Source organism: Scatophagus argus, chromosome 7 (assembly GCF_020382885.2).
Source record: "Scatophagus argus isolate fScaArg1 chromosome 7, fScaArg1.pri, whole genome shotgun sequence".
Taxonomy (NCBI): domain Eukaryota; kingdom Metazoa; phylum Chordata; class Actinopteri; family Scatophagidae; genus Scatophagus; species Scatophagus argus.
Genome location: NC_058499.1, coordinates 22,815,732 through 22,842,166, shown reverse-complemented (window position 1 = coordinate 22,842,166; position 26,435 = coordinate 22,815,732). Strand labels below are relative to the sequence as shown.

General features: G+C 40.4%; 1 protein-coding gene across 1 annotated transcript; it reads right to left on the bottom strand.

Moving 5' to 3' along the window:
• Positions 1–470: 470 nt before the first annotated feature.
• edc4 (enhancer of mRNA decapping 4) lies at positions 471–25,828 on the bottom strand. Its single transcript, XM_046393926.1, has 30 exons — positions 25,598–25,828; positions 23,558–23,720; positions 23,277–23,388; positions 22,686–22,785; positions 22,308–22,494; positions 21,933–22,080; positions 21,607–21,711; positions 21,283–21,395; positions 21,001–21,084; positions 20,786–20,881; positions 20,494–20,593; positions 19,959–20,139; positions 19,679–19,745; positions 19,252–19,343; positions 18,496–18,680; positions 17,871–17,950; positions 16,051–16,183; positions 15,660–15,955; positions 15,192–15,422; positions 14,710–14,811; positions 14,344–14,487; positions 13,815–13,851; positions 13,369–13,516; positions 12,831–12,986; positions 10,766–10,881; positions 10,504–10,669; positions 9,296–9,482; positions 8,126–8,345; positions 6,224–6,387; positions 471–2,934 (listed from the first exon to the last, which is right to left on the bottom strand). The coding sequence occupies exons 1-30, from the start codon at positions 25,683–25,685 to the stop codon at positions 2,751–2,753; spliced, it is 4,185 nt and encodes a 1,394-aa protein (XP_046249882.1). The 5' UTR covers positions 25,686–25,828; the 3' UTR covers positions 471–2,750.
• Between the last annotated feature and the right edge of the window lie 607 nt (positions 25,829–26,435).

Here is a 26,435-nt window from a genome sequence, read left to right as displayed (position 1 = left end):
TTGTGCAGAAGAAATGTCTTTATGGCTGATGTATTATTATGTATGACAGTATTATATGATTACAGCTGCTTACTACTTTGTACATCATACGGTCCCCAGCACGGGGGTCACAGGACAAATCTCAGGGGTTGTGAGATTGTCAGCCGGAGAGGAAAGAAAGGAAAACAAAGTTCTGCTAGACAAGTTAAATTTATTTTTCTGACTTGCATCACTTTCACCTTTTGAGAATCAAAAAGCTGAACAATCTGAGAAGCCTGAAATGGGAAACGTCTCTCAGGAAGCCTGCTGTAATTCCTAACAATGCATTTTAAGTCTTTCTCTTATAAAAGAAAAATGAAATATAGAATACTTTCAAAAACTTTCAAGGCTCGACTTTTCTGACAAACTATCAAGGATTTAAAAGACCTGTGGGAACCTTGCAAACTTTGGACTGCTTTCTGGAAGAACATAACGTAGAAACAAAGACACAATAATTTGAACAAGACTTTTTATTCCAAAACGTTTAGGGTAAAAGAAACTGTAAAAGATACAACATAACCATCCAAGCAGAGGGAAATGAACACAATGGAAAGAGAAAAAGTAACACGCATACATGTGCATGCGCACACACACACACACCTCAGTCACATTCCTCACACACGGCTCCCACTCGGTAAAGCAGGAGTCACCCTGTCCTACTCTGAGGACAATAAGCTAGTCTCAACCTGGAAGGTGAAGATGGTAAATTCCTCTGTTTCATTCAGATATCTGTTCAAATCAACTGTCTGGGTAACCAAAAGTTTGCAAACAAAACATACAGATTCTCCTCTGTTGTGCTGCGTGAACCTAAGAGTCAGCCACAAATGACCTCTGGGTAACATAAATGCTTGCAAAGTTAGACTGGAACTGCTGTGGGATAACGCCCGAACATTACAAGTTGCCCAAATGCGCCCAGATGCTAAAGTAAAACACGTAGAATGCAATAAGGCACTTGCTAGACAAATCCAACTTAACAGATTCTAAACACAGACGTCAAATTAACAGAACTTTTATTTTACAATCAGCAAAACAGTGTGGCCACCCTGCAATTAAACGATGTGTGTAAATGGGCTGTACACTAATTATCATACACTTGGATCACACTTTAAAGATGAACAAATGGTGCGCGTACAACCTAAAGAGAGGCTTTACAATGTTTGATAAAGCAGATACTGTAAGAGCTGGACCGATTTCTGACTTCAAAACCTAAAACGACAAGCAGGGTGAAAATCTGCAGTCCAACTAAGTGCTGCCTCCTACAGCCTATGAGAAGTAACTGCACATGAAGTTTACAAACGTTATTTGGATTATCCTGATAAAATAACATCATCAGTAATAACTATGTTTAGGAAGTTATTTCTGTATTATACTAGTTTGACAACTCTTAAAGCAAGGATACAAGTCTTAGAAATACTAAATGCTTATATATATATAAAAAAAGGACTCACATACAGAAGAAAACCTGGGGAGAAGTCTGATCAGAGCTGTACACATGGACGGCTGCCAAACTCGCTGCTGGGCTCCAAACATTTCAGAGTTTACAAGAATTCTTTTCACCCTGGAGGACCTTTGCAAATATTTCTTACATGTGAAAAATGTTGTTTCTCATCTTTTAATCTTGTTTGTATCCTTATGACAATTAGATATGAGTTGTGAAAACAAGACCAGGTGGAAAAAGTGTAATGAGAACTGCCTTTCAACCTGAACACTTCAAATACAGGAACAAATTCTGTTAACTTTCCATGAAACCATTCCGAGTGTTGATGTTCTTCAAAGCGCTGAGACAGATTGGGCCTGGCAAGGTCATGTCTCCAACCCATTAAGAAATAACTGAGAGGAAATATGCAACCAACATAAAAAGTTGTTGATGTTACATATTTTTGGTTGCCGGGATTAGCTGGGTTTCTTAAAAACTGAACTGAGGACAGCGTAATCCCGCAGCAACTGAATCCACATTGGCTCTAGTGAGGATGCTGGTCTGTATTTTTTATTTTTATTTATTTATTTATTTCCATGTGTCCAAGCCTGCTGTTTGCTCTTAAGGCCAAGATACAAGGCGAAATTTTTGAGGCAAAACATGTCTTCTTTCAGCATACTTTTGTTCCTTCTGTGGCTCAGAGGTAGCCCCTGCATTACAGCTTGCCCTGAATCCCAAAACTTAACATGCCTGATGGATAAGAGGAACACAAGCAGAACAGAAAAGAAACAAGGTACAAGTTTGATCTCGTAGACCACTCAGCTAAACGTTCTTCGAGTCTTATGCACGTTAGGTGTGACATCCAAAGATTCTCAGGTATAGTGTGAAATCAGGCTGTCTGGCTGTCAATTCAACAGTCTTATGATACTTGATGGGGATACAAGGACAAGACCACCAGAATGCCTCTTCAGAGTCACCCACCCATTATTGTTTTAAACTGAAGATCTTCGCAGGAAAAAAAAACCAAAACAAAACAGAACAGTGAGACAGCCAGCCTCTATTTGCTAACTGGACACTTGACTGATGCAAGGACAGCAGGGGGAGGAGGAATGGGAACAAACGGAACGGTGAAGAGAAAGAGCTGGAATTCGATCACTTTGGGGCTCTCATCTTCCACGTCCTGTCCTCAACCTTTACGAAACTGCTCCAAGTAGGCTGAAGTTGTCCATGCTGCTGTCTTCTCCAAAATATTCATACACTCATAACAAAAATGGACTCATGACCGTCTTTTCTGCGCCACACTTTAAATGAAGGACTAGTGGTTGACGAGGCCCTGCAGCATCATCATGAGGCGCCGCACCCTCTTGCTGAGCGGGCTGTGGGGGTCCTGCTGCAGGAAGGCAAAGAGCTTCGGCCTGACCTGGGCGAGCACGGCGGACATGTGGTCTCTTGTCAGCGGGTCGCTGTGGTCCAGATTCATCACTGCATCCTCCAGGTAGCTGCACAGGGACATGGAGGAACAGAGACTTCAGATGACAACAGACTGAAATTTCCAGCTGGTAAATATTTTTCACTGCAGGTATGAGCAGCAACGAATGGCTAAGAACTGCAGTATTACGCCAGGAGGCAGAACCAGGCTGAAGGAAAAAAAATCTTTTTTATTTTCTTTGTTGTGTTACGTGGAGACATGAAAGTTTCACGGCTAGAATCTGAAATTTGATTCATTCACCTATAAAAGCAGTACAAGGATAACTTGCATATTTGGTCCCCTGCAGCTGCTTCAGGGGTCAAAACACAGAGGGAAAGGCCTGCTCGTTCAATGTCTCAACTATCTTTGGCAGTTTGAATGTCAAGTGCTGTCCTTGATTATGTTCCTGGCTGCCAGCCCATTGTGTGAGTGTGTAGCCTGCGTTTCCGCTCAAATATCACAGCAGAAATGGAGTTGTGCCAGCGTCACCTGTGCCCTGTCCTCTCGCACATACTATACTACATTTAACTTCTCAATTAATTGTTTTAGTCAGACATCTGGTGGTCAAACTGTCGAGCAGTCCCTCAGTATAGCTCCATGTCCAGTGCACTACCTGATCCCAGTCTAACACTGGAGCACAACACATCGCCAGCTGGCCTCCAGCCAGAGTTCCCCACGACACAATACATCAAAGCTCTATCCCCATGAAGCTGTGAACACACTCTTTAAAAGGCACATTTAATGTCACCGCAACTAACACAAGTATTGACCAGCTAGTTGAGGTCTTGGAGGAGATAAACTGCTACGTAAATTATATCCAGCTCTTTCAAACACACGCTGAGCTGCTGTTCATGGTCCCTCTGTTTACGTTATGTGCTCCTCAGAATCAGCGAACAACGCTCCTAATGATCCTCCCTGGTCCCTACAATCCCACAGCTCCTTTTCTTCCTCTCTGGGAATCATTCATGGATTCGTCTTCTTCTTCTTCTACAATTACAGGGGCAGCAAAAAAGGCTCTTTTATCTCGTACAAAGCCTAAAAAACTGTACAACCGCTTTTATTTTCGTCTCATACCAATATTAACTCACTTCGGTTTACTCTTGAGAGCACAGAGTTTTACTGCATGGCTCAATTAAAATTAGCCCTTAAAGTCCTCAGTGCTAAGAGAACGTTGAGAAGTTTTGCGATTTATTCTGTTTTCAGTCTTCCTCTCAAAACCAATCCAACCATGACTCTGCTGTGTGCTAATAATGCCTCAGACTAAACCACACCCTACTGCCCTCATCTCTCTCTCTCTCTCTCCAGATGGCGCAGAGCAGCACCAGAGGGCCATATTAGCAGTGGTAGGCAGCTGCAATGTAAACGCAGAACCAGACAGGTGATCCAGACAGAGTGGTGCTGTATGTCCGATAGAGAGAGGTTTTCCAAGGGAGAAAGGAATGAGAGGAGAAAAGGCTGCAGGGATTCATAAGAGAAAATGACAAAGTGAGTGAGGCGGAGGATCTCTGACAAAACACATTCACACATCATGTGAGTGACAGCAAAACGTAACACTGTGTTAAAAAAAACAAAAAACAAAAGACAGGAGTTCAACAGCGAACAACAGAATGAAAGATGTAGGACACAGGACGGACAAAGAAAGTACAGAATGATAGAGAGAATCTAAAAATCACAAAGCTATTCACAAGATCATCCATACTCCCCAGACAACCATGTAGACGGAGCAGGTGATGGGGTCAGCAGTTTAGCACTGTTTAGCACACAGGAGCTGAAGAATAATGGATGAACAATAGAGATGAGAGGGGGAGCAAACGTTTAGGCAAAGAAAGGCTTTTGGTACTGGCCGAGAGTAGCATGGGACTCAGCTTGTGGGAGAGAAGGTGTGGAACGCTATTCAAAATGTACTCACTGCTATCACTCTGGAAATGAACTTTAAATGAAGATGTTTTGGGGAGAAGTAAGTTTGTACAGTTCACAGGTTTTTGATTAAACCCAGTGACATTTCCCAAAATTGCAAATTATGCCTGCAGCATTGTAAGACAGGTCTTATATCAACCTACAGCTGTGTGAGATGATATCCTTAAAGTAACACAAAAAGCATCCAGGTAAAAATGTGCCATTTTTCTTTGGAAACAGAAAATGTATTTCATGTGTCAAAATTCAAACATGTAGTAGTAGTTTCACATTTTCATTTGAAGGATAGACGCCTTGAGACGAGCCATCTCATTTTTGACAGGGTCCTTAACACAGATATAGCTAAAATAAAGCCCATAAAACAAAACTAACGTTCAGACACACACACACACACATACATAAACAAAAGCTCTGCCAGACTGAACCACACCCACTGATTCCCCAAAATGCAAAGGTAAAACCTACATTTACATGCACATCAGAAAGAAATTATTATGATATCTTAACTTTAGTTCTAAATTTAAAGGCATGATGCACCATTTCCTTAGATATTCAAGGAATGAGGAAAGAAAGGATACTCTGTGTGCCTTTGATTACACAATGTATGGGATTAGAAATTGTTTCAAGTAATCAGGAGACTTAAACAAAATGCAGATAAACTGCAACCAGTTTTGCAAACAAAGAGGCAGCTGAGTAGTTAAGTTTGTTACTCTAGCCATGCCCTTTGCCCCCCCCACCCATACGCATACACACACACCCCTGACCACCCCCCACCCTTGACAACACAGACCTGCACTACAAACACTTCATCCTACAAGTGCAATACCACAAGTGCAATATTAAGGACTACTCCTGGACTACATCATACTTGCACACACTTGCACATGCATATTTATGCTGCTATATGCTAAAACTGGCTTCTTTATTTAAATGTTTAGTTTTATATTCTATTTTTATTTAGCTTATATTTCTATTTTATTCAACTTTTTACCTCGTATTTTTATATTTTTATATTCTACTTATTTATTACTCCTGGGACCTGAGTCCTAATTTCGTACCATAAACATGTAAATGTGAGCTGGTATGACAATAAAGTTGAATCCTTGAAGTTTGACTGGTTTCAGTCCATGATTGCATTATTCCCAAATTCTGCTTATTAACAGTCATTTAATTCATCTCCAATATCTCAGACTAATAAATGGTTATGAAAGCTCACAAAAAGCTGTGTTTGTTATGTTTTGACTTAACATGTCCATGAACCACAATGAATACACACAGGAAATCTACCTACGACTGTTTTCGAAATCTGCATAATCTTCAAGTAGGGAACAGAGCTACTATAGATGCAAATTAGTGAGAAAAGTAATCACATACTGTGCCATTTAAAAACGCTGCGTTTTCCTCACCTGATTTTGAGCTCAGAGCGAGTTGTCAGGTTGGAGGAGAGCTGTTGGATGAGTGACAGCAGCACGGGCTGGGTGAGAGGGCAGGGGCTCTGACCAAACACCTGCTGGGAGTCGATGGTCTCACACACATACAAGACCAAGTTCAGATCTGTTGCTGACAGAGCCTGAGGGAAAGTAAGAGAAGGTGCTTTTTAACCAGATTAAATCATTGTAATTGTAGTTCTTTTTTCTTTTAAGACAGAATTAAAAATGCTTTATTTTCTCATATGTACTATATAAATTATTATTGTTGCCTATCAACGATGGTAACTGAGTACATACTTTTAGGTGACAACTGAAAAAAAAAAAAAAAGAATTGTCATCATTTTTTTTTTTCATCAAATCATTTAAGGCAATGTAAACAAGGACCCTAATGTGCAGGTATGGTCTTGTGATTAGACCCTGAACAAAAACAAAACAGAAGCTTATTAAATTCAGATTGACTGATGAACATATAAAATTAAACAATAGGAATACAGCAGTTACTTTTAATCATTAATAGCGACACACTGATTGACCTGCCAGGGACCGGAATCGGCCAGTTCACAGCGTTCTCAGCCCAGTCCAAAGTCTGGCTGGTCAGTGTTCTTTATCTCTGCTTTCAAGATGGTTCACCGTGAATGAAGAAGACACAAAGCTTGAAATTCATAGTACATGTAAGGCCAAAGTAAACCTTGGGGGACTACTACAAAAATGTTCTGAACAACAAGCCTAATCAGACACTTAAAACACCATTACCCAGGTGAACACGCCCAGTTTGAAGAAGCTAGCAAAGGAAAAGTGGCTAAAGGTAAAGCTAGCCAGAGTTCAGTGCCAGACACAAGCCACCAGTCTCTCTCGTCTTCCCTTGGTATGTGCAGATCAGCTCTCCTCCATTATTGAGAATAGAGTGTTACCAGAAAAGCATGGCTCCTTCAAGAAATAGAGCAGTACGTATGTGAATGAGTGGTGAAGCGAGGGAGCGCCACAGAGAGTGGAAAGGGATGGCATGTGTGTAGCAAAGCAGAACTGTTGTTAGCCATGAGTGTGAGTGGACTATAAATGTCCAGTGCAAGTCACAGTCAGCTAGTAAATAAATGCTATGACTTTCCAAGACCAAACAGAGCTCTTGTGTGCTGTTTCACCGCTGTTTGTTAAGCGAAGGGGTTAGTAAGTGCAACCAAACTTTTGTGCATTTAATTCTCTCCAGCACAGTCACTTAAGGCAAGGAGTGTGTGAGTGCGCAAGGAGAGACAGAGTTGGCCCCGTCCCGGACTGGGAATCATGTTGCCAAGAAACAGTGTTGGTGACATAAAAGATGCAATGTAACATTTATGTAGCCTAGAAAAATAGAAAATTCAGTTTCCAAATTTCTCCAATACATGTAACAGAATCGTAGCCTTAGCGCTTATGCTTATTGATAAAAGGGTATGAAAGTATGAGATTAGACAGGCTATTCTACTCCTTAAGTGTCAATCCAAAGGTCCATCAGGTAAGAAGTAAACTCTAGGTACATAAACATGGATGAAGACAATAAGTAGTATAAGAATAAGAAGGGATGGAAAAATACAAGAAATAAGTTGTTAGCTGCTACTTGGAGTGGGTTCAGGTACAAAGTCACTTAGGAGAAAGCGCATAATGAGTGTCTGCAGCACAGCTGAAGCACTAGCGGTGCCTGCCAAAGGAACTGTGTGAAGTAGGTGCCGTATATTTGCTTTCTGTGCCTTGTAGTTCTGGTGGGCTCTTTTGTGTGTGAAGGTGCATGTGCATGATTACAAGTTGTGTGTGAGGGTGTTTTTATTCATTAACAGTTGGAAAATACAGTTCACCTGCCGAGGCCATAATATATAAGTTTGTTATACTGTGTGTGTACATGAGTGTTACCTGCTGAAAAGCCTGGTTGAGCTGGCCCTGTTGGAGGAGCTGCAGGAGGTTGGATTGCTGTGTTTGGTAGTCTAGGTGGGCTGTGGGGACAGGTGTGCCAGCTGCTGACCTCATTGCCTGCATGATGCTGGAGGTGACCACTGCCTGCTGCTCCTTCATTGCCAGGCTCACCTCCCCTTTGACAATTCGTTGCACATGGCTAAGAATAGACTCCTGCAAACTGGGGAGGACAGAAAAATGAATGTGAGGACATACACAAAATTGACAAACATGAAACATGAATTTTCAACTACTATACTACACTGTAGCAGTCTGTCTTGGGCAAGAAACAATAAGCCTACGTATTACTTCTTAACATAATCATATAAGAAAGACTGCTTTCACTTTTTGTAGATGTAATTTTGTCTCTGTGTTGGTTCAATGTTTGATTTAAAGTACTTAACATACAAGCTATTACTTTGAAACTCAGTATAAAGAAAATACGGCTCTGCAGTCCAACTTAACATTTCCTTTTCAAGATTTTAAAGTTTTAGTGCGCCAACAATTCTCTCTGTCTGCTCCACCCCCAACAAATCTATAAACTCTTGAGGACATGAAATTAATTGCAGAGGGAACAAGAGACTAGATTGGATTTATGTTCTTACATTAGCCCCAGGATTAAGCTTTGCTTTTTGCTCTCCGATCTATTACACACATCACACACACCTGCTCGATAGGCAGTGAATAAGGCCAGGGCCGCTGGCACAGGCATCTGCTGACATGCATATCTGATCTTCAAAAGATCCGTTTGGAATGTCAATCAGTGCTATCAGATCAATCACTGTCAGTAATTTCAGTTAACAGCAAGATTCTTTTGAAATTTGATGGTTGCAGCTCATAGCACTAAGTGGGCAATGTCAGTGTTTTATTTTTAAGTACTGAAAACTGACAAATTGCACTGATGAAAGCAGGCATTCTGTGTTTAGTTACAGTAAGATCATATTTAGACAGATGAGAATGTGCATGTAAATGCAGCTAAATGACAGATAACAGGAGAGCAAAGAAAACAGTGAAAATGGATCAGCAGAGATCCAGTTCAATTCAAAGAGTGAACCAAAAAGGTTTCAGTACTAGTTTTCCAATTACGAGCGGATGACAGCGTGATCAGTGAGCCACAGCTCAGATACATACTTTCCCACCATCATCTGGATCTGGTGCTGGACATCTGCCCTAACATTAGCCGTGATGTTATTGGCCAGCTGATCGGTGGAGCTTTGGAAGCTGTCAATCATCTGCTGCAGCTGGCCAATCATGGGGTCCCGTGTCTCCTGCTCTCTCTGCTTTCTGTTCTTCAGATGGGTCTCCAGCTGCTGGATGTCTATGAAGATCAAAGTTGGCAGAAAATTGGTTCTCCCACTCACACAAGCAAACATCGTAAATGCACTGGAGACAACAAGAAGCCAAATTTGCTGCAAGTTCTTAATTCAGACATGCTCAGCTAACACTACCTTCCAAGACACAAAAACGACATATGTCTGGCTGGTGAGGAAAATTGAAGATATAGAAAGTTAAACATTCAAATATTTTCTCACGGTCACAATGAAAAGGTCAGTGTTATTGGAGTTACATTTGTCAGAATGCCAGAAACAAACTCCAGTGGGTCCTCCATATGTAAAATATAAATAAGCAGGTTACTAAAAGGTCAGCCATAACAACTCACAAAGCTCTACCCACAACAAAGACAAAATCTGCATAAAACAACACATCTGAAAGCGTGAAAAGGCAGAATAGGCAGATATTAATGTAGCATTCACAAATTTTAAGACAATATTTAAACACAAAACATTCAACCCTGAATTTGATCACAGATTAAATTTAAATTGGAACAAGCTCACTTGCTCAGAGGGTTATTGTGGTATCCCTTTTTACTGCAGGCTAACTGCATCTCTCCTCTGTACACATGACAGCCTTGGCAAATTTAAAAAAAACGCTGCCAGTATCCAGAGGGGGCATGAGCACAATCTCAGAATAAAGAGACTGCTTATCAATACATCAGTGGCCTGGCTCAGTCTGAAAAGGCAAAATTATAAAAGCTGTCCCTGAGTTTTTTGAAAGAGATGGATATTTAAATGAGTTTAAATAGAGAGTTTCAGATAAACAGACCTGGATTTCAGAGCTACATACAGGAAACAAACAACACGAAGAAAACAAAGTGTCTCAATAAAGACACTGCCTACTGTAAGCGACTGGAACATCTTCAAGGAACATTCATGTCTGGAGTGGATGTTAAGTCTACTGTCACAGAAGTACTAATTACTAACTGATCATGTGTTGCAGTAGGTCACCTGGGTCATATTTTCTTATCAACTATATTTTGACGTTTTCTAGGATTGCCTTACATTCTTGTGTGCCTTGTTTGAAGCTGTCGTTAATTTGTTGAAACATGGACTGGCAGCCTCTTTCAAAAACGGGCAGGACAATGCTCTGGAAGGCGTCTTTATAGGCTGCCTGGATGGGCCCCTGCATAGCTTCTGCTGCTGATCGACCAATCGCATCCGTTGTGTTCTGTCAACAGCAGGCAGGTACGGTGAGAAGTGCAACAGAAGGTGGGTGATGTTATGAAGATTTAAGATAAGACTGGATACAGTAACAGCCACTTACCTTTGATTTGACCACTTTGCTGACATTGTCCTTCAGGGTGACCTCCACAGCAGTCAGTTTAGCAGCAATTGTATTGCTCAACTGACCTGTCACTGGCTCCAGACTCTTAGAGATTGCTGGGGGGGATTTAGCAAGACAGATTAGCAACAACTCCCCTATAATTAGGCATGAGATCAAGGCTGGAGGAAAAAAGATGAGCGTCTCATCCTCAAACTGGAGGGCAGGAGAGGCAAGGCAAGAAAAAATCTCTCCAGAGACTTAATTTTAGTGTCACAGTCCAACATACCTCTGCTGCCTTCGTTATATCTAATTTATCTTCTGCCTAGGATGTTCTCAAGCAGTAACATAACACTGTAATTTATTGATGGACAGCCTAGTGTGTACTTTTTGCACCATTTCCATGCTGCAAAACAAAATGTATCTAAACCATCAAGAGCCTGCTCATCAGGCAACATTTACAGCTGATTTAGATCAAAGATCAATTGATCCCATCAGTCTACTGCTATCAGCAACGATAATGACTTTATTAAGTGAAAAGCAAATTGGCCATGACATGGCCAGTCCACATTAAATGCAGTTTCTTTTCTTTCACTTTCTTTGTCCTTCAAGTTAAAATAAGACTTAGGGATTCGGTTGTCTGTTAGATTAATTGGTCGGTTTTTTGTGCTGCAGTTATCCTAGACCTCATAACATATGAAGGATTGCAAAGATGAGTACAAAACCCTCACACAATAAGATACATACTTTTAAATTTGGCAAAAGGAGAGCACTTGAATTGGAATTTTACTCAATAATGGCAGATGCAGACAGACACTGGCATCATCAATGGTGATGTCTTAAAATACAAGCCGTTCAGTTCATGGTACTTCACATTTGCTTCTCCACAAAATGAACTGAGTACACAGAGCTTTCTGAACTGCGAGACAGAATGAACAAAGAAATTTGTTCTGTTTAGACAATATACTAATAAAATGAGAGTGTGCAGATCCAAGGCCAGCTGGAACTTCAATTCCACCTTGGTTCTTGTGGGAGTAAACCTACGCACTGCTGGAGCAGGATGCAAACACCTCTGTTTTATTAATCCAAACGGATGCACCTGTGTGATCTCTCTGTGTCTGATCTGAAAACAACACACTTGGAGGATAAACTTGTTCAGCTCGCGAACAAACCAAAGACACTACTGGTAGGAACCCATTCCAACATATCATTTATTAGCGCAATGCTAGCATCGTGAGTGGACATTACACTGTTGCTCCCTCCATGAACTAATTTATGATGACTGTAAAAAGATGCATACCTGACAGTGTGGCTTGCTTGATGTGACAAACTGTGATGAATTTAATTTATTTTTGGTGATGAGTAATACACACAATTTTAACAAAGCTGTGTTTTAGTTTGATATATAAGAAAATAACTGAATTTAAAGAAATGTTTCTTAATGAAACAATAATTGTTTCTTTATAGGTTATCAACCTAACCTATCTAATCATCTAATCTGCAAGCATGTAAAAGGTATAAATGGACTTAATAAAACACAGAAAGAAGACCAGGTTGTCCTGTGCTTCCTTTGGGGAATCCAGGCCATTTTCAAGTTTGGGCAGGAGGTGAACAGGATGTACAGAACTTGACAACTTTAAAGCTTAAGAAAATGAGATCAGGAAATACAAAACAATACAAGGCATCTTAGAGTGTCACACAATAATGGTACAAAATTACCTTAGACACAGTCTATACACAGTCTCCTGAACACAAGCACACATTTGAAGTGGATGATGGAAAGACGATAAGAAGCGAGGTGAAGGACACGAGACACCAACATGCAATATGTGCAGCCTGTTTAGATTTATGCTTAAAATCTTCCTTTTCTTCAAAGAACAAAATGGTGCAACACCACCATCATCTGGTAACAAGTGTGGATTACGTTCCACTTGGTATCAGCACAGTAAAGCTGTGCTCTATTGTCTCAGACTCTGTGATATGCTGATTTTTCTTCTCAATAGCATGCGTGTGTACATGTGCATGTGTGCGTGTATGTGTGTGTGAGTATGAGTGTGTGATTCCTTACTTTGTGGAACTGTTTTCTTCATTTCCTCTCGTAGCACTTTGTCCATTCTGTTGGTTAGCACGGAGCTGAGGGTATGGCTGAGCTGCTGGCTGAGTTGCTCCTGAAGCTGATGATGATGATTCTGACTCTCTGCCAGAACTCGCTCCAGTCTGCGCTCTGAGGTTATGAAATGTCAAGGCTCACAAGACTCATCAAGGCATGCATGTTTACAGTTGTAACAACTTTGTCGGAAAAGACGTGTTCCAAATATCTTTTGGCATTCACAGCCTTTATGAGGTCTGTAAGTAGAAATGGTGCAGGGTAGTTTCAGGTGGCCCAGTTAACTCCAGGCCTCACGTTCTGTGACCAAAAAGAAATCCAGGTCACTGTTGCTGAATGCTTTTTCTCTGAATTTAACATTATTTTTACTAGCAGCATCACAGCTAATCACTAAGCTTCTGGTATGAGTTGGGTGGTGGAAATGCAGAATGAACAAGCTATCAGAAAAACTCATTGAGTTGACTTCTTACTCATTGAGTAAGAAAAAACTGAAGGATACGTTCTTGTTCCTGGTGGTTGGTCAGGACGTGCTCCACCTGAGCCATAATGGAGCTCTGCATGGCTTCAATCTGTCCGCGAAGTTCCGTTAATTCCCTCTGTTGACTACGCAGGAGCATCAACAACTCCTCCTGTACTTCTGCATTCATCTATAGGGAATTTGAAGAAAGGAGACAAAGTGGACCAAAAAGTGATGCTGGAACACATGAATCACACTCCATCAATATTACAGTTAGGAAACAGACAATGATACCGCATTACAAATATCAACATTATAAGCTAATGGTATCTGCAAGCTTGTTTTTATATTTTCTGTCCCCTTGTGGCCAAAAATAAATTAACGGCTAAAGTTGGGTGGAATGCATTTTCATTTAAAAATACACAAAAACCGCTTCCATTCTTACTATCACTGAGAACACGAACATGGATAGAATGTCAGCACCTTACCTGACCAGAGTCCATTTGCCTGGACTGAGATGATTCCCTGGAGAAAGAATGTGCAGACACTGTTAACAAAAATACTCCAACCAATGACCCAAGTATATTTTATATAATATATATCTCATATATAATTTCATTTTGCTAGTTCATGTGAAAAGCAGTGGAAATAAAACTGCACTGAGCCACAGTCCAACATTATTTAAGGATGGACAGTATGGATTTATTTCAGGAAATACTGATAATCAATAATTACCTTCTTCCCATACTTATAATGATAAAATATTTTTTTTAAATTAATAATTAATAATTATTTCCAAACTGGTTAAATATTTTTTTTACATTAAAAAGTGGACACATGGAGAAGACTGAATAAATGTAAAAACTAGTATAAAGTCCAATGAGGCCTAATTTCAAAATTAGTTCACAGCTGAAATCACGTACACTTTTTCAATTACATGCCACACACTAGTACTACAAAATTACTTTTATTCTTTGCCCACTACATACTTCAATCCTTAATCAAACATTAACTTACCCTTCATCTTTCTTGCTCTTCCTCTTAAGTTTCGGAGAGCCTCGTGGTGAGGTCTTCCAGTCCTTAATGGGTAGTCTGTGAGAAGAGCGAGTCCCACAATTCCCTGACGATGATGCCAGACTGGCCACCTCATCATCAGGGTCACTGGGTCAAACAGAGACATACACATACACAGAGTCTGATGGCTGTTGTAGTCTATGTATCAGAGTGCTCTGTAATCATCTGGGAAAAGATCAATAAGACCTGAACATGATTGTGCCTAAAAATAAAGCACAGAGTTTGTGTTCGGTCTTGTTTGTTGCTATCTGGTGAATGAGACAAGATGTCTTTGTACAAACAAGGAGATGGTATGTTCATTTATGTTACCTCTGCTCCGCACCAGTGTCCTGACTGTCATTCTGTGTGAGGTGATAGGAGCGCCGATGGTAAGGAGAGCTCAAGTGTCTCTCCTTCGACTCTTCTCTTGAACTACAGCACAGTAGACATGTGAGACAAACCTCTTTTGATAAATGTTTTTTTCACTGCGTCTACAATTTCAACACAGACATGAAAGACAAACTAACGGGATCACATTAACAACACTGTGTCAACAACTCTCCACTTTGCACCTTATAAAGCTACTTGTTTATGTTTTTGTGCCTATGTCAATGTGTTTGAAATACTTAAGCTTTTGTAAACAGTGAGCAAATTGTACACACAAATTTTTACAGTGTCATAAAAAAATCAAGTACTTGAGACATCATTCCAGGGGTTTACTTTTGTACAATTCATATTTTCCCAGAGTGGAGATGAGATTTCACAAAGTTCTTCATGAACATGTTTGGAAAAAGACTTGTGAGGATTCTTACCAGTCTGCAAGACCATTATCCCTGAGACTGTTCCTGGTTTCTCTAGTGATGTCAGGTGCAGCCGGCCACGGTGTGTGACTAACGCTACCATCTGAGGAACCTCCTCCAGCACCAGGGTTCTCCTGTGATAAGGCATTCTCAAGCAGAGATGGGGTGTGGCTGAGTCTAGGTTCTGACTCTACTGCCCCACCTACTGGTCCATCCGCACCTCCAAGTTCAAGGGGCAACAGGCTGAGACAGGAAATAAAGTGGTTTTGTTCATTTAAACATAACCGTGCTTCTCCAAGTTCACCTCCCTGAGTTTCACTATGCTGTGAATCACTGACGAACACTTTACAATGCACGCTTGTTTCAGAATGGATTGCTATACATTGCAGAGTTGTGTCTTCACTGACAATATTAAATCAGCATTATGTTTTTGTTTTTTTTTTTTGAGACATGCATCCTCATTGCTTGTAACCAACATACCTGTTATTGTTGACTGTGCGTGGTGAAGTGAGCAGGTGCAGGGCAGATGCAGCAGAAGCCATGCTGTCTGTTTGGAGAGCAGAAAGAGGTAAGGGTTCCAGGCTGGACACCAGTCCCCGCTGATGCTGCAGAGTCTGGGATGCAATTTCTGGCATGTCCTGGGACATAGCTGTGGAGGCTGAGGAGATGACATCAGGTGAGCGGGCCCTGGTCGGGGAGGCCAGATGTGGCAGGAGGGGAGAATCCAGATCCTGAGGGTTGTCAAGCGCCAGAGGACTGCTAGGAGACGCTAAAGCCTGGAGACAGGGATGAGGAGCAAATGAAAAGAAATTGTCACAAAATTCAGCGTATTCAAAGACTTGTAGAAGTAGGAGAGTGTGTTGAGTCTTACTGGTAGGTTCTCCAGTCCAGGCAGCAGCACAGCAGAAGCAGCTCTTGGGCTGTTGGTGGAGGTGGAGAGTGCCAGACTGCTGTTGCTGTTGTTCTCTGCTCTGTTGGGGCTCTGGCTGACATCGTCAATAGCTCTGCGCACAGTAACACATACACACTACACTCAGGGATACATACTGATGTGTGATCAGATGAGCAGGAGATCATGTAGATATGTAAATCCATTGGTGATAAACAATCACAGAACCTAGATGAAAAATGTAACAATGGAAAACAGAGGCTGATGTGTGGCAATGGTCAATAACAAAGTCAAATACACTGTTGCTAACATCAAATAAAATAGTTCAAGAGGAAAACAACATACTCAATAAATTCTCTCTACGTGACTTGAATCAGCACTGAAAGGGTTTAACAGCTAAAATAGTTGAAATTGCACAAGGTTGTAAACATTCTCTGTAACAACCAATGCCAACTTACTCCAAATTCCATTTCCATTACAAACTGCACAAAAGGAGCACAGTGCTGATAAGAATGTTTTCATATTACAGACCTGCAAACCTTGAGAAAATCCTGAGTACCACAATAGTGTATGACTTAGTTCACATATTTTCACACCACTTCGTTTTGTTCACGGTCACTTCCCCACTCACTGTTACACACGTCTAAAGCTTTCTTCATAACTCCATTCTGACTTCTCAAGGGATAAGGAAAAATTTTATAATTTGACCTGATTCATTTGTACTGTAGTATAGGAAACAGTGGAAGTCAGAAATTTGAGTTTAACTGCTTAAACCAATTTTAACATTTCTTTGTATGTGTGTGCTTAAACAAACAATAATAACTGAACTATTTAAATAAAGATGGAAATTATTTATTTTGTACATTGTAACATGTTTTCATTTTCAAGCACAGAAACTTGTTGTAATGTAAAATTACGCACACATCATGTAGGCCTAATGAAAAAACTGAAGCTCATGACTATAAAAAATATTTGCAAATGTAATCTTATGTAACCATAGATATGGCTACATTAATTCCCGATGCTCCTCGGTGAAAGATGTCAAAATCATAAATACACAATGTGCAAAATAAATGGTACGGCAGCTTTAAAGGATATACGCATGATCATTGCTCCTGATTTTTAGTGCAGAACTTCCTCTGAATAAAGTCTGCAGCATGTGCACTCATTGTTTTTCATCCTGCTGTGATCTCCTCCTCTCATTAGAGTTACGGGTTTGGCTACAATAATAATTATGAGTACAGCACTATATAAAGTCATGCTTAACAAGCTGCAATGCAAAGACAATACAATTTAAACATTTTACTTTGCCAACTGAAATGCATGGTGAACACGGAAGCTAGCTTGCAAATTATGTTATGTTAGGCTGAGGCTATTAATGCTGAAAATGTTCATAATGGTCTGAGTTAACTCAATACAACCAGCCAGCAGTAGTGATGAGGAGAAACAAGGGGGATGAAAATCGATGTTGCAGTCTCTTGACAAAAATATGCACTTGATCATCCCCACTTGACATCTGGGTAAAGGCAAGGAAATTAATCTGGTGCTATGATTGGTCAAACTTTTTTCTTTTCTTTTTCAGCAGGATAGATGCTGCTGTCTGACATCAGTATTGCATGTGTACAACTGAACTCACAGCTTCATTTTAGAGTGACATAAGGTACCAGCGTAATTTGATTTCAAAATGCATACATGCTGAATGGTTGGAGCATTAAATGTGCCACAGATTCTGCACAATATATGCATTTTATTACATTCTTACCAATCTTATTCTATTTCCTAAACTGCAAACAAAAACTCACCTGTTAGTTGAGTCGGAGTTGCTGCTGATAGCCGTCACAATGGTCAGACTGCTAGCGCTGCTGCCAGGAGATGCCGGTACCTGGAGCAAATTTAACCAGTTTGGAAAAAGCACTACTCATTGGTCAAAACAAAAACACTGCTGCTACATTTCTATCCTGTATTTATTTCCTAGCTATACATTCTTGGTTTAGTTGACATCACACACAATTTCTTTCTCACATTAATGATGAAAATCTTAAAAATAAATATATGAATAGAAAAATATTTGTCTTCCTCTCACTCCACACATGAGCCTCAGTCACACATAGTTGAATCAGATATTGCATTGCATTTGATATATTAAAAGAACACCGAATCCTGAAATGGACAGAAGTAAAGACAATATGTCATCAGCAAAGCTTGGTCCATTTGCTCCATATGAAAGGACATTTCGTCAGATTTCCCTGAATATCAATCTCTGGGAGAAGGTGCTTTTCATAGAATGAAAATTTGCTAGGTGAACCAAACAGAAAAAAAATGTTTTTGAGTATTTTGCCCACTGCATACTAATTAGGCAGACAGCCCACACCAACTGTTATTTTAAGCAAGAGAACAGCAATTTGCAAGGCTATTAAGTATTCCTACCGAAGTGCTTGGTGTCATGAACGCGTCTGGAGTCATCAGCTTTGGCATCGTCCCACTGCTGTTACCCGAGTTTGACAGGAAGTCAGTGGGAGCTGGAAGCGAAGGGATCTTCCTTAGGTCAGTCTGGGAGCCACTTCCTGATTCCTTGTCAGAGCTCTGGTCAGTGAGATGGTCTGAAAAACCTGCTGGATATGCAAAATAAAGAGCGCTTTTTTATGTGACAACATTCAACATCAAAGAAAGCATGAACAGTGGACTGTCAGAATTTATTCTAATTTTGCAAATCTAAGGTCATAAACCAAAGCAAATGCTAGTGGAGAAGAGACAGACACGAAAAGAGAAGATCAGGAGGGAGCAGAAGGAGACCTGGACATGAAGACAATGGTTTTATCATAAAAGGTAAAGAATGTCCCACTAGTAGAAACACAAATTTAGTCAAGAGAAATACTGTTCAATAATATAATAAAACAATAATATTACTATTTAACTTAAATGAAATGAGTGACACATGTTAACATGTTAGGTCGGTCACCCGCTGTATTTGGTTACATACCTACTGACTCAATAATATTTAACAATTTCATGCCTGAAGATAAGTGATCAAATTAAACCTTTAAAACTCATCTCTGTACGCAGTCAACAGATGTTCACAATTGTACAGAATGGAAGGAAAGCTATGTAAATACAAAGATCATCTCCATGGACTGGGATATGTCCTTCACAGTTTTCTTTTACAATCTTGGGACTGTGACTTACCAAAACCATCCTGAGAATCAGAGTGTGGCAGGAAGACTGCAGATCTGGAACCCAAGTTTGGCTGAAACCAAATCTGGACATCCTGCAGACTCCTGAGCACACACACAAATACAAACACACAAATATAAGACTAGCTTAATTATAAAGAAAGTATTAAGACTTGTGCCCTTTGCATGCTTCCTCATACTCCACAACATGTGCATACATCCCCTAACATCCATAATAACATTGCTACTGCTATGTGGACCTGCTATATGTTTCTCAAAATCTGAAACATCATGATACATTTAACTTGACTGCTGTCAATAAAATTTTGGTATTTATTTTTACTCTTTTTCACACTGCACCTTGGGGACATTAAAGCATTACTCTGTTTTACTCAAACCAACACGATATTTACACTGCAATGTGTGGCAGGGAAACTTACTTGGTGTGAACACAGTAGAGTTTAATTTGGATCCCAGACTTGGACTCTGTGGGTCCTTGAGTGCCCTCTGGAAGAAAACACAGAAAAATAATGCTGTGTTGCTCAGTGCTGTTCTATATTTAATGCACCATTTAGCAGCATTGCCAGAAAGTCCTCAAATAAAAACTGAAAGAAAATAAACCACTTTCTTTTAAAGATAACTGTGTGTGCATGGCAGCAATTGGAATATCTAAATGACAAAGAACATGCAACAGGAGTGTGTGTCTGCACACATGCACACCTGTGGTCAGGCTCTCGCTTTCCTCCTCTGCAGGGAGGACCTCGGTGTGTCGTAGCCGGCTGTGAGTGACATCTCGAACCCCAAAGCTGAGAACAGGGTGTGTCAGCAGGAACTCTGATACCGCTGTGAAAGTGGCCTTGCCTTTCTCCAGGTCCTGTCGCAGCTCCATCACATACAGCACCTGGCAAATGATGATATCAGCAAAGCATGAAACAAGGTGCCGAAAGAAGTGGCAATATGGTGAGTGAGGAAAATGGTTTGGTCCAGATACCCAAGTCCAACACTTCAAAGTAATAAGCCAGTTTCACGAACAGAATAACCACAGAGAAAGAATAGCATTTTAAACAAGATTAACTTAATAACTCATGGCCAAAAATTTCCTTTCATTCACATTTAAGTATGTTAGCATTTATCTTTAGTTTAACACTGTAAGTCAATGAAGTGACAGAGACTGATAGAAATGCTTCAAGTTTCTAATAATTTATATTATTTGTTAAAACAATTTAAAGCACACTGCTGACAACATTGTGCTCACCTTCCTCTGTACATCTGTGAGGATGAGATACTCAGCAGAGAGGTCCAGACTAGCCTTCAGACTGGGCAGAACTGATGAGTTGAATAGATCTGGAGAAAACCTAAAAATGAACACCATCACAATTAGTATGTTTAAATCTGGTGCTCTTGAACACCAACCTAAATTAATGTGATAAGCTTCAGATAATTCTCCACCAATTTCTTGAGAACTAAATTTGGACAGTAAGATCATGATTTATTCCACAGGACACGCAGCATAAAAAGAATTTAAAACAGTAAGGAAAATCAATAACCTGATTGTCTGTAAACAGGTCCAGGAAACAGTGCACCACATTTTCAACTCTTGGTTCTGATCTGCTCCAGTTATCAGGAACCGCCAGAAAGGAACCCTACAAAAAGCAAAGTAGAAGGAACCAGAGGCAAAAAAACAAAATAAACCAACTAGAATTCAAACATCCTCAGAAAAATATGTGCCACCATTTTCACTGAAAACTGCGTATGTACTTACTCTGGATCCTGCCTCTTGTGGTTGTCACAGAAAAGAAGGCAGGAGAGGGGACGTCCTCCGTGAGGCCGTAATTCATGAAGACATCTGGTTGACAGAAAGTACAGTGAAGAAAAGACAAAAGATCAATAAGTGACAGACTATATCATGAACTTTCTGTTTTGTTTCGTTCAGAAAATTCAAAAAAAAAATCTGTTTTAAATTTGCATTTAAATTACATGAGAAAGTGTTGAAGTAAACAAAAGGACACATCAGTGTTCATTTAAAAACAACTTTTTTGCTTACCTTGGCTTATCCTGCCCCCCTTCTATGTATATTTGCCAGAACTTGATATATCCATCATGGCTGGCTGTGGCTAACACGGTACCATCTGGAGACAGGGCCCCTTCACTGACACGCTGGAGGGGCGATCATAAAACAACCTATACAGTCAGTACTACAAGGAATCTACACAGCATACCACTCTGAGCTTCTTGTTAATATGGTTTTTATTATGGTCTTTATTAATGAACATGTGTTTGAGTGTCAGAAAATCATAATTTAAGAGTATTGCATAAAATACTTCACTAGCTAAGCACTATCATATTACTGTTTTAACCTGACCACTACCTGGGTATGTCCCTTGACTGTGATGAGACCTTCTTTTAGGTCCGTGGCATCAACGGGCCAGCTGCTGTTGTTGGCTCTCAAAATTTCCAGGTCCCACACCTCAGCCTAGATAGTGAGGGAGATAAAATTAAGAATACAACTTTTTTTTTTTATCCTTTAGCACAGGATCATTCCTCAATATCTAACTTGACACCAGGTGTAAATACACATTGGTTCTTAATTACTGAATAAGTGGAGATGTTTATATAAATATATTCTTGCATGTGTACGTTTTAATTGCAATGAACAATGTTTAAAGTTACAAAGACAGTGTCAATCACTGGTACCCTGTCTTCATGTAGAAGGGCTAAGGTCTGGCTTGTGTCATCCTGGTTCTCCTCATTGTCATCCTGGATGAATGGGCACCAGATGAGGCGACGGTGAGAGTTCAGTGGGGTGTCCTCAGGCCGTCGGATATGAACCACCACCTGATCACTGGAGGGAGTAAAGGTTAAGGAAACGGGGGGACTTGTCTTGATTGATTTGTTTTTGTGATTATTACACCAAAGCCAACTGTGATATTGCTGCAGTTTGCAGCTTTGGCAGTACACACAAAAATAAGATGAAATACACTACAAAGATGTATCACTCTACAGACACACAGATAGACCTGCACATTCTCCTACACAGTCTTTTTCAGTTTCTCCCACATGTCAGGATACAGTATCTTGCTTCCAGTACAGGTGAGCTGCCAGACCATCAGGTTGCCTGCTTCATCCACACAACCCAACAGGGAAGAGTCGAGGTGGGCAAAAGCCAGATCTGTGACGGCTCCAGTAAAGCCCTTCAGTAGGGAGCGCTCAGCAAAACTAACACTCAGGACTCGAATCATTGCATGGTTGTTGGCTCCTGAAGGAGGAAATGTTCATTTGAAAAACGATACACTAACAGCACTCAATTCATCTGAGCAACTACAAAATCATAAGACCCCATCATGTTTTATCCAACACTTACTCTTTATAACAAACACAAAAGCTTTAATTTAATGTATATATACTGTTTTCACTTGCTTTAGATAAAAGGCACTGCAGGACTCTCACCTCTGATGGCATAGGCCAGAAAGGAGTTGGACACAGCTATCAGTCTGCCGTAATGATACTTGTGTTCCCAGTCATACTTGGCAACAGGCTGAATCTTCACCTGAAAGAAAGCAAATTCGCCATTCAAAATTAATTAATACTCCCTCCACAGAGTTGTAAACTGAAAAGAACGGAAATTTGTCTGTTGTGGCTCTCCATTCTGTTAAAGACTCCATATGAGATTTGAAATAACTATTTTTTACTAAAAGATATAGTGGAGTAATGGGATTCTGAGCAGAGAACAATATCATCTCGCCTCTGCATGCTGTAATCTAAGTTTCTGTGTCTGTTTTGGTAGCTGGACAGGCCCATCAAGTATGTTAATGCATTATCTCTGATAAGTGGCTCCAACTTGACTGAGAGCTTTCTTTTCATCTCCTTAGTGCATAAGTAGCTTGATGGGTCTGTTTTCATTAGTGACACAACAGCAAGCTAGCTTGCTGTGACTGATACTATGAATTTGTTCTACAAACACTGCAATACATTTCTGTCTTCCTGATTTATACACTTAATGGACAGCGCTATTTTATTGCTGATGATTTGGCTTCTTACCTTGTTGCTGCCACGAGCCTTGCTGTTAATGCTGGAATCTTGACTCGCCACTATCTCCACACTGTTGGAGGTGATGGGGATGCAGGTGGAGCCATCATCACCAGAAAGGCAGCTGAAATTGCAACACATACATTTAAGTTCAACAGGGATTTAGTTTTTTAGATAAACTGCTACAATTCACGACTATGTTAAATTCTAACAGAAGAGAGGTATCTCTGTGTGTTTATGCTTCAGCCCAACTACAAACTCCTGCAAGTGTTTGATTCTAAGAAGCCACTCACATTATCTGAGTCTCCTGCGCACTGCTGATGTCTGTGGAAATGGGTCTGGTAGATTCTGACATGGTGGACCGATCAGCGCTTCCTAGAAGGCCTGCTGCTCCCAATAACCCATTCAGCTCTCCATTAAAAGATGGCATTCTCTGACCATCACTTGACTGTGCATCTGAGGAGCGACATTAAAGGCAGAAATTATGTTGGGATACACTGTAGAAAGGATAGTAATTTAGAGCGAGCAGGGAAAATCGAAGTCTCAATTTTTGTTCTGCAATATCTGTTCTTACTGTATTATTTTAACATCTCTCACAGCCCAAAACACAATATGTACTCACATAGGTATACAGTATACAACCATCTGTATACACTATATACAGATGGCTGACAAATTAAAGGAAAAATCAACATAAAGCACTTCAGTACATTGTGGGGCCATCCCGGGCGCCAGAAAACCTTCAGTGCGCATCAATTCCAAAAGTCTCTGAACTCTACTGAAGGAAATGAACACCGTTCATTGAAAAGATATTCCCTCTTTTAGTGTTTCACTGATGGTAGTGGAGGACACTCTCTAACGTGTCAGGCCAAAGTCACCCTTGGGTGTTAAATTGGGTTAAGAAGGCCAGAGTATATGACTCACATCATTTTCATACACATCAAACCACTCACTGACCCCTGTTGCCCAATGTACTGGGGCATTGTCATTCTGGAGGAGACCACTCTCATAAGGATAAAAAAAGAAGTTTCATCACAGGACAAAGGTGATGATTGTATTGATTTTCCAGTGATTCTTCACTCTAAGGGGACAAGCAGACCCAAACCTTGCCAGTAAAATGCCCCTCCCCACTACGTACGTGAGAAGCCAGCTCCCCTCACTGTAGGAGTCAAACATTTCAGCAGAATATCCCCATCATTATTGCAGAGACACCTCCTTAAGAATGCATGTTAATATACTACCCAGAAAAATGAGTTCACAAAGTTCACAAGCAGGGTATTTATTTTATTATTATATCAATACCGTCAAAGGGGTTTAATTTTGGTTAATGTAAGGATGCAATATTAATTCAACTCTACATACAGCATGAAAACATTTAGCAGCACCTTTAATCACATAATGATAAAGTCGTTACCATACCTAAATCTGTGTCTCAAATATTTCTGCTCCTCCACAGTCTACATCCATATAAGCATGTGTGTGTGAATATGGTGCAGATTTGCTGGTGTATGCTGAAACAGCAAAATACTGCAATACAAAGGTTACTAACTTAAGTAGAGGAGCGGGTAAGACTAGCGAAGGGTTGATTCTACCTACACTTAAGGACACCAGTGATTTTCCTTCTCCAATGTCAATTAAGTCGGTAGAGTTTTCTACACTATTCTTAATCATTTTTGACAGGTGAGAGTTTTGAATTGACCCAGTATTACCAGGCTGAAGGTACAACAAATAAACCGGGAATATATCACAATTAGCAAAAACTATCGATCTTCTGCGCAGTTATGGAGTCTCAAGCTAATACTTACTAGCGGTAAAAATGTTTCTGGCTAAACAATGCGGAACATATTTATTGCTTTGGAGGAACTTAAGAGCAAGCGACACAAAGTCGAATATAAGAAACATTTTTTATACTTTATCGTCGTCTGCCAGCACAAAAACCTGCCTTCACCAGAAAATAGACTGAGACATTAGCTAACTATGGCTCGTTACGTAGCTAACACTCGGGATAATAAAATACTAGAGACATTTCAGACGCAGTTAGCGCTTTAACCGGATGACGAACGTGAAAACGTTCGTTGTACCGCGAAAATGAGTAACAAAATAGTAGTTAACTATATGTGTAGATTCACTGACATCCAAGTTGTGTATCAACGCAATGGGCTGTCTTTAGTGAACAGGTAGTGAAACTGCTAACGAGCTAACTTCACTCCGGCACAGCAACGCGCTAAACCAACTCACGTTAGCTATGTACCAATTTAGCTAGCTAGCTAGCATTCCATTAGCTTCTGCGGCCTAAACTAGCGCAGCCGCTTATCATTCCCTGACCAACTTACCGGTGCCGTTCCCGGGACGGTCAAGCTTAAGGATGTCCCGAAGATGCTGGGTCGCACCTTCAATATCTATGTTAGAACTGGACGCCATGTGTGAGGGAAAGGGGAGACTGGGTTAATTTGGGGGAAGATGATGATTTCTTTTTTTGACGCGATGCTGTCAATGTTCCCTTGGTTCACCCAGAGCAACCGTCTAAACTTCCGTTACGTTCGTGCCATAGGCTCCGACGAGTTTCTGTGACGGGTCATTAGTTCCTACCTCAACTTAAAATGATGTTCTGACATTATACACTCCAACACATAATGTCGCCCTTCACAGTCAGAAACACTAAGAATACACTTCGAGACTTGGATTTTGTCTCCGTAAGTTTTATTTTCCGTAAAAATGTGAATGTCACCCGCTTTACTCCCACTTCTTGCTTAAAAGAATATCTCTAAATGTGAGGATAGCCTAAAAAAATATCTAAATAATAAATATCTAAATATCTAAAATCTTTGTAGAAGTAGTTTTAAACCAGCAGTTATCTAATCTTCAGTTTGCTTCACAATACTGAAGCATCTATATTACCGACAATTCTGACAATCTCTTTATTCCTGCTGACTCCGGGAGTTGCTCTGTCCTCCCCTTTGGCACAGGAGATTATTTTTTATTCATCCACAGATTAAATGAATGGGCAGGGGTCTTAAGTCCCCCCTTATAGTGGTTGTCATAGTGGTTTATCCTACAGATCTTTCATTATCTCCATTTATCACTTCTGTTCTTGGTCAGCCCCCATCTCCCAAAGTTTTATATACAGTGTTCCCGTTCATCTATTTGCTTCCGCTGGCCTAGATTATTCAA

What these genes read in the sequence shown, in the direction of transcription:
- edc4 (XM_046393926.1), bottom strand. Translation starts at nt 25,685, where the DNA reads ATGGCGTCCAGTTCTAACATAGATATTGAAGGTGCGACCCAGCATCTT. An exon ending in CCGTCCCGGGAACGGCACCG is followed by an intron (nt 23,721 to 25,597) that starts GTAAGTTGGTCA and finishes GTCGCTCCTCAG; the next exon opens with ATGCACAGTCAAGTGATGGT. An exon ending in CAACCACCAGGAACAAGAAC is followed by an intron (nt 12,987 to 13,368) that starts GTATCCTTCAGT and finishes TCATAACCTCAG; the next exon opens with AGCGCAGACTGGAGCGAGTT.